At 44.1% G+C, this 15,160-nt stretch overlaps 1 protein-coding gene across 4 annotated transcripts in view; it reads left to right on the plus strand.

Annotated features, from left to right (window-relative positions):
* The window catches only part of LOC110986684 (palmitoyltransferase ZDHHC9-like), a 55,658-nt gene that overhangs the window by 20,753 nt on the left and 19,745 nt on the right, over positions 1-15,160 (plus strand). For all 4 annotated transcript variants that reach the window (XM_022248781.2, XM_022248782.2, XM_022248780.2 and 1 more), the window contains exon 6: positions 13,768-13,819. In XM_022248781.2, coding sequence (XP_022104473.1) covers positions 13,768-13,819 — 52 coding nt within the window. The remainder of the gene's footprint in view (positions 1-13,767; positions 13,820-15,160) is intronic.

Consider the following 15,160-nt stretch of genomic DNA (forward strand, 5'->3'; position numbering starts at 1 on the left):
GTTTGAAAAGACGCCACTCACATTTACTGGGAACAAAGGAAATTAGACAACACCTCACAAATTCTAAGCTCTCTTTACAGGGCAGCAGGCCTGGCTGAAATACTCAGGAGACAATGAAGGTTACCTGTCAGCTTAAAGTAGCCACCAAGGAGTCATTCGTGTGGGTGTAAACGTCCATTCAGTGAAATGATGAATTTTTGAAGAATTTTGAAAACTGAAAATCTTGAAAATGGCCCGTATGTGTGCACCGCATTTTTAAAAGCACCCAGCAGCATGTGGTTAAACTTAGTCCGAACTATGAAATTTGGGATCTGTTCTTATATGCAGGACAATGCTTAATACATGTAGATGTAATATTTGATTGAAGTGTGTAAATATACTCCACCAAAAGGCGCACCTAATTTCACCTATGACAACAAGAAAACAAACAGAAAGGTGGAAAAAGTCAGCCAATTAATTAAATGAAGAATAATTCAAGCCTAAAAGAGCCAGGTTGGGATGGATAAATTCTGCATACCCCTTGAAAGTTTTTCCTGATATCAGTGCAGTGCATTTTTTCAGTATCCAAGCCATTAGGAGTTTTTTCAATAACTCATTGTGTTTACTTTGACTCAGATTTTGTGGAAATCGAAAACAGGTTCTCACACAGCACCAGTTTTTCCGTGACGGGTCAACAAACAGTGTATAAATCTTTGTTGTAGTCAAGACCACTTAAGACCTTCAGAAGACCACACAAGACCAGCACAAGACCAACACAACCTCCAGTCTGAATTCAAGCCACAAGCTATTCAAATGAACTGCAACTAAAGCAGTCCTTTGTCATTTTTCACCTTGTCAGTTGTGCCTGTTTTTTGTGCAGGATCTTGTGTCTGGTCTTGTGATGGTCTCAACTACAACTACGGTATAAATGTACTTTCTACTGTCGTACTTAACCCTAAAAGAGCCAGGGGGATGACAGAATCTGGCCCTTGACCTTTTACCCAATATCCTATAGTGCATTTTGTTTAGGAGCTGAGCCCTTGGGAATTATTAAAGTAACTCTTTACAGTAATTTTGATAGCAATTTTGTGAAAATCGAGTATACCGGTACTGTTCTTGCACAGCATGCAATTTTCCGAGACAGGTATATATAAAATATATACTTTATCCATTGCGGTGCCCAGTGCAGGCTGGCTCAAATGTAGCCTTGAACGTCAAATGACTAACAAAACTGTATATCAGATTAAGTGGAAACATCGCATTCGGGGAGTACATACATGCACATGCATGCCAAGGCTAAAAAACACCCAAAAAATTGGGTGAGAATGCAGAATCTGCTCCCCCTTGCTGCGAGATGGTCAAAAATAGCCTGGCTCTTTTAGGGTTAAATGAATTCACGTACTGTAGGCACAGTGCATTATGTTAATTGGTAAAACAGGGATGTTTCCTCAGAAAACTACAGGTCTACTACATGTACCTGCAACCTACGCAGATTACCAATACATATGCATTATTTCCTACTGTAGTTCTTACTTCCATTCACTAAATTCTCGATCACCAGTAGTGCGTCCTCACTCACACGACTCCTGCGGAGGCGGCCACAATGTTCTTCCTCTTTTTCTTAGTGCCATTACTATCATATTACTATCAGACTGACTATCGCTCCAAAATTTACCGAGTTTTTCCTTCGCTACTCTGTGTTGCAGTGTCACTTCTCGATCACCTCGTTTGTTCTTTTTAATTCTTGTGAACAGTACGACTGTTTCTTTTTCCCTTGTAAATATATATATTTTGTTGTTCTTTTCTCAGTCTTGCACAGACTGACTGACTGGCAGACTGACCCTGGTATTGACCTAGTTTTCGTATCAATATTTTTCTGGGTTTTCACCTGGTAGCGCTGTTTGCTTTCTTCCATTTACATATTTTTGTTCAGAATAAAATTGAGTACGTTTGTCGCTTTCTTCCATTTATTCCAATTGCTTTTCTGAATATACCCTCTATTTAGCTTCCCTCCAATAGTGGCATTTTTTGTTAAAATTTGTTAAGTTATCAGAATATCTTGAGAGCGGTTGTCTTGTTATTCTGTGAGTTGTTTTGCTTGTTGATTTTTATATTTTGCCAGAAATTTTGGCGTTGCCTGTTCTTTCGGTATTGCTTCTCCATTTCTGTGTATTAGATATCGGTTCACATTCTAGAGGAAGATATTGAGAGTTTGCTCTTCATCCTGCTTCAAGTAGTACATGTAATGCCCGTTTGCTGGTCAGGGATGGCTTGGTTAGTAAGGACAGTGGTATGGTGGTGTTGGTCCTTGTGAACCTCTTGAACATTGCATAGGTTTACTATTCCTTCCCTTTTGGTACGGCCATGCGATAAAGTCATTTGGTGCAGTACTGTACTGTTGAGCATGTGAGTTTGCTCAACAAATGAGTACCTTGGCAACTCGCAGCCGTCTGACGGCCGGTCCCCTAGCGCGGTGTGACGCATCCAGTTGTTTAGCTGCACACCCAAGAGCCTTCTTCGAGCTTCGAGCGTCTTTGGCCCATTCTTGCACCCCCTACTAGCCCTCTGGGGTGTGGTGGAGTCTGCCCAGGAGAGCACTACTGGGTGACTCATTGTCATGTAGCAGCATTTCTTCTGGCTGGGCTTGGCTTACCATCCAGTCCAGTAATGCCGCTTGGGCAATCTTAGCATCATAAGATGCTCGCTGCGGGCCGTCTTCAAGCATCCAGCAACCTCTGGCCCATCTACCCCCCTCTCCTGGCCGCCTAGGGCGTAAGCGAGCCTGCTAAATGGGTGGCACTGGCAACTACATGCAGCTTTGGCTTGCTGATAAGTCTGGCGACAGCATATTGTACAGGGTCATGCGAGCAGTCATGGCATTGGTTGGTTGCCCCTGCCATGGTACTGCTCGCTTATGGACTTTCTTTGAGGTCATCTGCCATCGTGTCTCCACCCCGGCCATACAGTTGGGAGCATGTCCGAACCTGCCCACAGCCAAAGTGTGCTTCTGGTCCAGTTCTGGCCTACATGTATGCCCAGCTCAATTAGCTCAGTTTTGCTCAGTTCTACGGCATGGCTGGGAGCCTTCCCTTTGGAGGTTATGGTACACAGTGGTACCTTGGTTAGGGAGCATTTCATAATTGTTGAAGGCGGTATTTACTGCGGTACCGCTGTTTTTTTAGCGGCACTGCACTAGTTACCCGAAACGGCTTAATGCTGGTACCGCAAAAATACAGCGGTACCGCAGTAAATACCGCCTTCTGTAATTATGAAACGTTCCCTTATTCACTGTGCTATAGTCCAGTTCGCTCCTGATAGTCACAGTATTAAATGGTGGCCCTGCCTGTCCCGCTCTTGGTCTGCCGCGGGTTTTGTTTTGGTTATGGTACCTGGGTCGGACTCCTTGGTGGCTTCTGCAACCCCTCCTACCGCCGGGCCCCAAACCTTTAGGCCTGCTTCGCCGTCTGGGTTTTCGGCCTCCTCCTATTTCTGACCCACTTCCTGTGGAGACACAGCCTAACCCCCCTTTCGGCCAACCCTCTTCCCAACGGTCTAAATCAGGGAATTCCTCAGGAAAAAAACGCAAATTGTTTGGGGGTTTGTCTTCCTCACATCATTCTTCACATCAGAAGAAGTAACATCGTATTTTGAAAGGCTCTAGCTCCCCCTTGACCAAAGAAATGCTACATGCCCTTTTTTTAAATCCATTTCAGAACTTGTGCAGTGATATCCACCTCCTCCGGTACTAACGCATCTGGATCCAGAAACTTATTCTCTGCCCCCAGCTTGTGCGGGCGATTCTCTGGCCTAGCTTCAGGGCATTTTTCAGCCCCTCGGGCCATCTCAACCCGCAATGGAGGACAGTTATTTTGCTTCTGGTCCTGTCCTTTCTTTTTATATATCTGATTCAGGTCAGTTTCCGAATGAGGATGAGCCCCTTTTGGTGAATGATCTTTCGCTTTCCAAATCTTGATTTAATATGTCTTCTACAGCAGGATGATGGGGGTGTCCCTCATTCATGCGTAATTTAACTGGAGAGACCTTGTCTTCCCCCTCTTTCCAGAGTTTTCCCTTGATCATTCTTATATAGACGCCATGGACAGACTGGGGAATGCCAAACGGTGGGCTTCAGGCTTCTGCCCATGCCAGATTTTCAAGTTCCCACTGGTTGGGGATCAAAAGTTCAATCTCTCTCAATACCACACTTCCCCTACGCGGCCAGAGATAAGAATTTTCCAAACAGGGGCAAGTCTACCCTTGTCTTTCAAGATGGGAATCTTCAGCAAATGGAGTTAGCTCTGAAGAATGTTGATATGGCTGCTTGCTCGGTCATTCGGTGCATGTCTTTCCTGTGGTGTTCTGTAGCCACCAAAATATCGTCGCGTAGCCCCAATGCTATAATGCGACTCAATAACAGTTCCGTACCGTCTTGGCGTCGTGTCATGGCATCGCCTTCTTTTTTATTACTTTTATGCTGTATTTTATACTCTGCGTCGTGCTGTCTTGGCGTCGCGTCATGCCTTCGTGTCGTCGTGTTTCTTGATGCCGTCATGTCGTGCTGGCTTGTCTTGCTGTCACATCATAAATATGTTTTCAAATGTTAAGCATTTAGTTTTGTCTTACAGGATAGACAAAAGTGATAATAACACTTTTCTTAGTTCTGGATCATGGGTTGGTTTAACCAGTTCCAGATCGCTTCCAAAATTTCTTAACAAGTAAAAAGTTTAGTCAAGCGTAAACCCATTTCTCAGCCTAAAAATTGTAACGAGCATATTTTCTAGTAAAGCATATTTGGGGGGGGGGAATTAGTTTATATATTAGAATTTTATTGCTTTAAAATGGATAGCCTGCATACATTTTGACTTGGCTTTGCTGCTCAGTGAGCCGTTGACAATAAATGCCCCCACGCCGCAAAGCTGACAAACCCATTACGTCACATACAAATCTACTGCGAATGTGTAGTTGAGTTCATGATGTCTGTACGTGTACTTGCATGCGTGATCCAAAACTAAGAAAAACATTCATGGAATCTTCCAAAGTGAGTGACCTACCAACCCATAATTTTTTCAGGTGTTGATTTTTTTTTGTGCTCCCGTGATTTTTGACGATCCGTTGTACGTTATTTTTCCTATTCAAGTGTTCTGGAAGTGCGCTTTCAGGGATCAACTTTCAGGCTTTTTGGTATGGAACTTAAGGGTGTAGCCCACTAATTCAAGCCCCATTGAAATCGATGTGAAATCGGCATTTTTCAGGGCCCGGTGACATGTGTACCAAAATCCCTTACATGTAGGTATCTGAAACACACATTAACCACTTGCGTCGTGGGCTCTTTTAAATGTCGATGATGCTGGGACAGGATAATTTTCTTTTTTTTATCTGTTTTCAAAATTCTTTAAAAATTCATATCTTCATTTACTGGACAGTTACGCCCACATGAAGGACTCTCTGGTTTCTACTCTAATCTGACAGAGTTCATCTATTGACGCTGGAGTATTTCAGCCAGGCCTGCCACCTAGTAATAAGAGCTCAGATTGTGGGGTGTTGTGTAATTTTTCTTTTGTTTACAAACCTGGCACAGCGCGCTGCTGACCTCTTTTCAATTTGGACCAGATTAGTGTGCAGTGGTACTGTCTGGCTCATCACTGCGGCGGTGGAGTGGTTTTGTCCCCGGTGGTAATCCTCTCGCACTAAATGCCCCAAAACGTGGTATACTCCTGTTTCAAAACAGGCCTGGATTATCACCAGTATTGAGAGTGAAAAAAAGTTGATAATTCTCAGCAGCCTGGTCTTTTTTTATGAGTGCGGCCTTTTGATAGAAGGCCCAGTTCCCTTTGTCCGATTTCGGAGACCCGGACCATGTCTATAAAGAATATGTGTCAGAAACTGGAATCCCTGGCGGCAAGTGATTTTCCAAAGTCTGCTTGCAGTCAATTTCCAAATGGAAACCTTCAACTTTCTTGGGCTCTTACGACAATTTTTCAGGCGTATTTTTCAGCCATTCTGCTCTCAGATGAAAGCCCAAAGACCCAGGGCATCAATCCGGGCAAAGACTTACACAATCTCACTATTTTGAGGGCCATGCAACCTCTTTTTTCAAAAGATTCTGTGGGGATACTTTGATGCTAATGACCTGGCCAGAAATTCTCACTTGATTTTAGACTGCAACCTTAGCTCCACTTTAAGGGCACCCTCTATTTCCACCAGTAATGAGGCAATGGTGAGAGCATGATGTGACTGCACAACGCGATAGCGCGACGCAACAGGGTGACAGCACAATGTGACAACACGGTGCAACGGCTGAAGGCCACGATGCAACAGGTTGACAACATGACGCAACAGGTCGACAGCACGATGCGACGTCATGACGAGACAGTACGACATGACGTAACGGCAAGACGGCATGACGCAACGTCACGATGGCACGATGCGATGCCACGACAGCATGACTTCATGCATTATACACATAAAAGTAATGAGAAAGAAGGCGACGTGACAGCACAATGTGACAGAGCTGACGTAGCGAGGGGACGATACTATCCTCCTCCTTACCGAGTTGTTGTCCTGGGCTTGCAAGGAGGGTTCTGATATTTCACCCGAGTTTGTGACCATGGCCTTTCACTGCCTGGACTATTCCTTGCTTACAGAGCTTGAGCAGTTTGCCAGGGTATCTCTTCATGCTATAGCTTCCCGTAAGGAAATGGCTATTCTGGCTATGAATATTCTTCACGAGTCAGTTAATTCTGCCCTCAAGAGTCTCCCCATGTTTGCTAAAGATATCTTTGCGGGCCAGTTTACTTCTCGTCATGAAAGTGAGGTCAAGCAGATCGACAGTGTTCAGAAGATCCTCGTGTTTCTTGTCCGGCTCCTCCGAGGCCTCTGCAACACTCAGCTCCTCCAGTAAGTCATGCTACGTGGACTCCTATACGAGCTTGTTGGCCTTTTCAACCCACCTGGGAATAGTCGGGCTCTCAGGCTCCAGCTTCTTCCAGTGCCCAGCGTGGTGTTTCCCACAGCCCCCCCCCCCCGTCTTTCTGGACTCTTCTGCCCCCTTCTTTGGTTGTCAATCCTGAACCCGTTGGTGGCTGTCTTCTAACTTTTGCAGGGTTCTGGGGGGAAATAACGTTGGATGGATAGGTCCTCCACACTCTTCTACACGGTTACTGCCTCGAGTTCCCGAGCACCCCTCTGTCCAACATGTTGTTTTAGCCGACTTGCATTCCCATCAATCAGTCCAAAGGCAGGGCCTTGGAGTCGCAAATTATAAATCTCCTTCAGAAGTGGGGTATCATTCCAGTTCCAGCACTCAATGCGCGCATGGGTTTCATGTCCACCTTTTTCCTTACCCCGAAGGAGGACTCGGGGAAATGGAGACTGATCCTCAGTCTAAAGCCACTGAATCAATTCATCCACCTCAGGCAGTTCCGGATAGAGACCCTTCACCCATTTCTTTGCTCAATCTCCACTCTGGCTTGGGCGGCTTCGATAGACATCAAGTATGCCTACCTTAACATATTCATCCTGATGATCGCCAGTTCTGTGCCTCTCATATCGGGGTCAGACCTACAAGTTTCCCGCTCTCCTGTTTGGTCTTTCCTCTGCTCCGAGAGTGTTTACCAGAGTGGTCCAAGCGGTGTGGCTTATCTTTGTCGCTCTGACATCCCCATCGACGATTACCTCGATGATTGGTTAATCCTGGGTAGCAACAGTGTGAGCTCTTACAACCTGTCTTGAGTTTCTAATCAACCACAAGAAGTCGAGAACAACTCCGTTACAGATGCCCACATTTTTGCATGGTATTTGTTACAAATGCTGGCATGGACAATCTGATAAAGTGTGTTGCCTTGTTTTTAGTCTGTCTACAGATAAACGCTTGGGCTTGGCTACAACCTCTTGGTCTCACGGCCAGCCTCTTGTCAACCTTGTCCTTTGGTGCCAACTCTGCATGAGACCGTTTCAACTCCAACTCCTGTCTCATTTCAGACTGCACACAGATTCTCTGGACCTTCTTGTTCCGATGCTGGCCTTTCTAAGTCACCACCTAACATGGTGGTCTTTCAAAGCCAACCTCACCAGCAGCCTTCTTTTTGCCCTTCCAGGTGAAAATCTAGTTTTGTAAGGCGGCTGAAATGTCATACCTACACACATATATACATGTACATTGTAACTTTACACGATAAATTCACTGATTTTCTACATATAAAGCAATGAATTGATTGAATAAAAATGATAACTGTGTCTAGAATAGTTAATTTTGAATTCGCACTATCATGTGATGTGGGGCCATCTACATGTAAGTTTACTGTACATGTACATGTTCCTTAATACATGTACATTTACTTCCACGTGTGCATGTACTGTACAGTCCTGAGCTAGCATGGGTATAACTTGTTATCCTGTTTCCGTTGTCTGTTTCGTTTTTCTCAACATTTCTTGCAATTGCATGCATTTCGTTTGCTGTCCATGCCATGTCATATCAAAGCTGAACATCCAAACCTAACAGTGTGGGTCGGTTCGGTTCGAAAGTGCCATGTTAAATGATTTTAGGTTTGGTTCTGTGGTTCGGTGGCTTGGCTGGCATAAGAGCTTGTAGCAAAAATATTCACGATATGCAGAAGATTGGGCGCATTTGTACATGAGCTTGCATGTTGCATTCCATCTGCGGATCTGCCAGTTCATGAAGGGCTCAATTGTTCCGCAGGGATTTGCGATGCGATAAAGAAAACATCGCAATCCTGAAATACATATGGACTGCATGACGCTTACTAATACATTCAGCTGTAGGATAGGCCTACGGAGTGCTTAGTCCAGGTGCAAAGGACTCACTTGTATCAATCAATGGCATTTAAAAGCTATTTAGTATACTGTTAGGGATTAGGGCAGGGCAGGCTGTTAATGTGGTATGATCGCCACGCACAAAGGAACTCATCTGGCCTTGGGGATTATGCTCCACAAAACTGATGGCAGAGTGGGATTCCCCGTAAAATCCCTGTTTTAACTGAATAGCTGGCCTTGCTGTCCGACCTGAAAAACCACAAAACTGACCAGAGTTAATGAGCAGAGCTCTTTACCACGCAGTTTCCAAAAAGAATCCCATTTTTAACCCTGTTTTTTTGCTACCCCAAGTTTAACCGAAATAATAATAATAATAACACATTTCTTATATAGCGCATCACATAGCAGATCTCGATGCGCTTCACAGTAATATTCTGAAATAAAGCAATTAATGAAACAGGTAGGTTTTAAGTAGTGACTTAAATTCATTTTCATTTTGACAGTTCTGATATGGTGTGGGAGAGAGTTCCACAGCGATGGGGATGTATACTTGAATGAACGATATCCATAAGTCTTAGTGTAAGTGACAGGTGTACTGAGCAGCAATGTTGAACTAGAACGGAGGGTGCATTGTGGCTCGTATATTTGAATAAGTTCACGGAGATATGCTGGTGCTGAACCATGGATGCATTTGTGAGTGAGGAGTAGAATCTTGAAAACGATTCGCTCATTGACAGGTAGCCAGTGAAGGCTGCGAAGAATAGGGGTTATATGTTGCCTAGATGATGAACGGGTAACAAGTCTGGCGGCTGAATTCTGAATGCGCTGAAGTTTCGAGGTTTGAGAATCAGGGATACAGTGTAGTAGACTGTTGCAGAAATCAAGGCGGCAGGTGATAAAAGCATGGACAAGCTTTTCCGTCGTTTGTTTGTCAAGGAAATTTCGAATTTGTCCAATCTTGTGGAGAGCTAGATAAGAAGAGTGGAATATGTTGTTGACCTGGGTTTGCATTCGGAGATTTGACGTGATGATGGTTCCAAGGTCACGGGCGCAGGTGACAGGTCTGATGCAGCAGTCAGAGATGCGAAGACTTTCAATTGGAGTATGGTGCTTAAACTGAGAGATGATATCGATGACTTCAGTTTTGTCGCTATTCAAGTTGAGTTTATTGGCAGTGGACCAAGATTGTATGTGTGAGAGGCATGACTCTAGTCGCTGAATGACGTCAGGACGCTGCTGCTCTGTCATGGTGACGTAGAGTTGAATATCGTCAGCGTAGATCATGCCGCTGACGCCGTATGATGCGATGAGATCTTCCAGTGGGGATGTGTACATTGTGAAGCATAGTGGACCTAGGACAGATCCCTGTGGCACTCCGGTATTAACATGATGGGAGGGAGATGAAATTTTATTGATTAGCACAGATTGTTGACGGTTTGCAAAATATGAAGTGAACCATTCCAAGGCAGAGTCGTTGATGCCAAAGCGGTGATGTAAGCGTTGTAGCAGGACATGATGATCAATTGTGTCAAAGGCTGCCAAATAATCAAGCAGCACAAGAACGGCCTCTCGACCCTCATCAACAGCCAATAGCAAATCATTGTAAACACGCAGAAGAGCCGTTTCCACACTACGATATTTATGATAGGCTGACTGCATTTTACCTGTGAGATTGTGAGTAGCGAGATGACACTGTATTTGTGAGGCTGCTGCACGCTCAATGGTTTTCCAGAGGAAAGACAGATTGGCGATTGGTTGATAGTTCTTCAGGTTGTCAGGATCAAGATTCTGTTTCTTGATAAGCGATGTGATGTTGGCAAACTTTAATGCATTGGGGAAACAGCCATTGTTGAAACTCAAGTTGATGATGTTGGTTACGGTTGGCGTGATCTCATCTATGCAGTGCTTCAGCAGCCAGGTAGGTATTGGATCAAGACCATATGATTTGGATTTGGAGCTCATGATAAGTTGCCTCACTGTATTCTCAGTCAATGCCCTGAATTGGCAAAATGATGCACTAGGACTAGAATCATGGACAGGAGCGCAATCCGTATCTGAGTTGTCAAGTTTATTTCTCAGACCTTTGATTTTCTCTGAGAAAAAGTTTGCAAAGTTACCAGCTAACAGTTCAGACGACGAGTCAGAGGGGAGAATTTGCAATGATGATGTTGGCACAAACATTTTGTTGATAATCTGAAACAGGCGCTTGGAGTCGCAGTTTTCCAGTTGGCTTTTATGATAGTTAGATTTTGCAGCAGATATCTGCTGGGTATAGCGACGACTCTGCTCTTTGAAAATCTGCCTATGGATTTCCAACGCCTTTCATGACGACGCAGCTCACGCTTGGCTGAACGGATGTCATTGCTAAACCAGGGCGCATGAGGACGGGCTCTTATGTGACCTTTTTGTTGCGGTGCATGCTGATCAAGCAAATCTCCAAGACTCTGCTCATACTGAGTAACCAATGTGTCAAGATCTGTGGAAGGTGATGAGCACATTGGAGAATTCAAAATATCCCCACGGAATGCATCTAAGTTAATGTCACGGAGTTTCCGTGTCTGGACATTCACGTTAGCTGCAGCGGGGCGACCAATGCTTAACTTACAGATGACACAGGCATGATCAGATGGCATATAATTACTTATGGTCAAGTGGGAGATAAAGAGTCCGAAGATCTTGTTAAGAGAAGATCCAGTGTATGACCCTCACGATGTGTTGGGCCAGATACGCGCTGTTTCAGTCCTGTAGATTCAAGGAGGTCACAAAATGTTGACGCCTCTCTGTCAGATCGATTGTCAATATGGAAATTGAAATCTCCTGCTATCATGATACGACTGGCATCATGAACAATGTGTTCCAGCAATGTGGAAAATTCTTGCATGAAGAGTGTAGCTGTGGGCTTTTTGTTGAGCAATCTCTGAGGTCTGTGCACAACTATGAGACGGAGACGTTCATTAGAAGGCGAGTTAATGGACAAGTCGATGTGTTCAAAGGCATCATAAACTGATATCTCATGTCGACGAACATGGAACCCCTTTCTCAGGCATACAAGAACCCCTCCTCCAGCCCTGTTCATGCGAGGGACACGGTTAAATTGAGTGATCAGACGGCATACGCCAGTTTTAACCGAGAAACTACATTTTAACTGAGTGGAAATTCATAGTGTCTGCTGTGTCAAATTTCTGGCCAATGGGAACCAACTTTGCAGGACTCCCATATAAACGTTCTCGAGCTCCATGCGATCTTTAACACTCTTCGTCATTTCTGGCCGCTCCTGACAGGCAAGATAATTTGGGTCTAATCAGACAATGCTGTGGCTGTCACCTACATCAATGGCCAAGGAGGCACTTGCTCGCCTACCCTTTGACTACTTGCCTGGGATCTGCTTCAGTGGTCCATTCGTCATTCTGACGTGGTACTTGCTGAACACATTCCCGGGATACAGAATGACCTGGCCGATGCAATCTCTTGGGGCAGGGTTCGCCTGACAGAGTGGACTCGTCAGCCTGAGGTGGTCCATGCAAATCCAACTGAAGCAACTCTTCCTTGTAACGGAGCTCTTTATGCATCTCTCCAAGCCTGGCCTCCTGGTTTCAACAATCAGGAACCACCATTCGGCTCTGGCAGCTATCCATGGTGGTTTTCCTGATGGATCCTCTATCTCTAACAACCCTGTGATTCATCAGCTTCCTTGAGGCATGTTAATTGAATGTTCCGCAACCAGGCGGCTTGTTCCTGCATGGAGTCTGAGTGATGTTCTTCGACTTTCGGCCGGCCCTCTATTCAAGCCTGTAGGACACACCTCCCTTCTTCATGTAGGTATTAAGCTAGCCTTTCTCCTAGTTGTCATCACTGCTCACCTTGGCTGTAAAATTAAAGCTCTATCCATCGCAGATGGTCGGTCACATTCAATGGGAGCATCTTGGGGTCCATTTGATTCCAGAGATTTGCTTCCTTACTAAGAACCAAACACCCTCATTTCAACCACCCTCATTTCAACCTCTGGACATCTTCGTCCCATCCATTCAGTCGTTGGCCTCATCTGCCTCTGATAAACTCTGGTGCCCGTTCGGATGCTCTAATGGTACCTCCACCAGACTAACGACATCCGAGGGCAAGTGACTCAATTGCTCCTTGCCTCTACCAAGCCTCATCGTCCAGCCTTCAGAGACACTCTTGCCAGGTGGGTGATCTCATATACTGGTACGTGCTCACGACGTTCGGGCCGTTACATCCTCCTTGGCTTATTTTAATGGCATCCCAATTTCAGACATTTTTAACTCTGCATGTCGGAAATCCCCCTCAACATTTATCTCAGTGATGTTTTGCAGGGGGATCATTCTCATGTACTGGCTGTGCTTAAGACCAGATCTCAGTAGCTGTAATTACGGCCATCCTTCCCCATGTAGTTGCATGGTGAGTTTTTTGGGCTACCACTTCTGATACATTACTAATCTTCCTTTCCTTGTTGGTTACAGGTTGTATGTAACTCCTCCTGGGGGCTTGGGGTTTACAGTATGCTCTTGCCTTCCCACCGTCCTCTGGTTTGTTGCTACTCTGTATATGTATTGGTAATCTGCATAGGTTGCAGGGAGTAGACCCCCCCGAGTGGGTTGAGTCTACTACTGCATACCTACATACATGTATACCAGATTACCAATCTCCCTCCCTCCTCACTTGGCATTGCAACACTTTAAAAAGGAAGAACATGACGGTTACCTCTGCAGGAGTCGAGCGAGCAAGGGTGCACTACTGTGATCGAGAATTTTAATGGCGAATGGAAGCAATGGACTAGGAAATTGTACATAAGTATTGGTAATCTGGTATGTAGTAGTAGACTTTTCTCACTCTAGGTGGGGGGGGAGATTTTAGCAGATGCATTAGCCACTGTTCATATATGTACATTTAAATGTATTTACTGAAAAAGGAGATTACTGCGTACTTACCTGAGGCAGAACTTTATGTTTCAGTAGTAATAGCATTAAGTAAGATCTCATGATCTTTTTTTTTTTGCAGTGAGCAACCAGGAAGGAGGATTTCTAGAAGCTTTGAAAAAAACTCCTGCCAGATATCCTTTGCCAATTACTTTGTATTGCCAGATAACCTTAGCTTGCTTTCATTATTTCCATAGTAATAATAATGTTCTGTTTCAGTGAAGTTACAGTTGGTGTGGAAATGTTCCGTTAAAATCAACTTTTTGGAAAAGTGCAAAATGTTCAATTTTGTTCAATTGATTTGTAATGTTTCCAGATTTTGCACATTTTAAATAGCTAATATCCTTCTGTGAGCCCTTCAGTTCTTAGTATTGACAATAAGTGTGAATGCATGTGTCACCCAATTTGGGTTGGCAGGACTTTTTGTTCAGTTTTAGCCACTTTGCTTTGGACTCAGTACATAAATTTCATGTGAGGATTTATAATCATTATTTAATTTTACATGGTGAAGTATCAGTGTACTGCTTATTCTCTACAGTGCACATGTATTTTATTGAGATTAGAAATCTTGGTCATTATGAAGTGAAACCAAAACGAGCAACAAAATGTTCTCAATAGAGTAAGTTTTAATCAAGCCTAAGGCACTACTCTACTAGCCCCAACAGAGCTGGATCGAAAATACCCTATTGCAACGAGACTGCTCTTTGCACACATTGGAGCAAGGTAAAATACCAGCATTTTGTATTGTAGACTAAAGTTTGTACCTTCACCCGTTGGGTATTAGATGCACACATTTTGCCAGGGCTGAGAAAGTACATTTATTTTAGGTGGTTTTGATTTTCAATCAAATTACTTGATTTAAATTTTTTAGTTTAAATCCATACTGGTAACAAATGAACTAACAAGATGAATGTTGTATTTGTCAGAAGACAAACACTGAGCTGTTTCGGGGAAATCGTTCTGTTGGAAAAAAAACAATTTGGTCGAAAGGGCGGGAATCGAACTGCTGCCTTAAAGTCCTCAGTTTAGAATTTAATACACACAGTATATGCAGGACCCGATATGCAAAACTTGCCAGATTCCCGAAACAGTGTGGCTCAATTTTTATGTGTTACACGTGCAGAGGAAATGGCTCTCCCCACTACGGTTCTTACCCTTACGGGCCGTGTTGCCGGCATTACCAGTGGATTTCAATTTTTTTCATTTGTGACGCAATGAATGTACAAATAATGAAGGGAGCCAAACACCTTGCAAAGTGGATTAAGATAATTACTCTAGTTTTTAATGAGTAACTACAGCCTGTAGCTGTCAGGATTGATTTTTTTTAGTGATTTTCAATGATTTAAAGGTCTTTTCGGTTTAATCTCCAGTCAAATGATGTCATTGTAACCTACTCTCTAATGTGACACTTTTACTTGTCCTGGTACGTCTGAACCAATGACTCCAATAAGCTTTTGGTAAGTTAAATTTGAATA

The sequence above is a fragment of the Acanthaster planci genome, linkage group LG15 (genome assembly GCF_054643075.1).
Source record: "Acanthaster planci isolate LZ-2023a linkage group LG15, COTS_SCS, whole genome shotgun sequence".
NCBI lineage: Eukaryota > Metazoa > Echinodermata > Asteroidea > Valvatida > Acanthasteridae > Acanthaster > Acanthaster planci.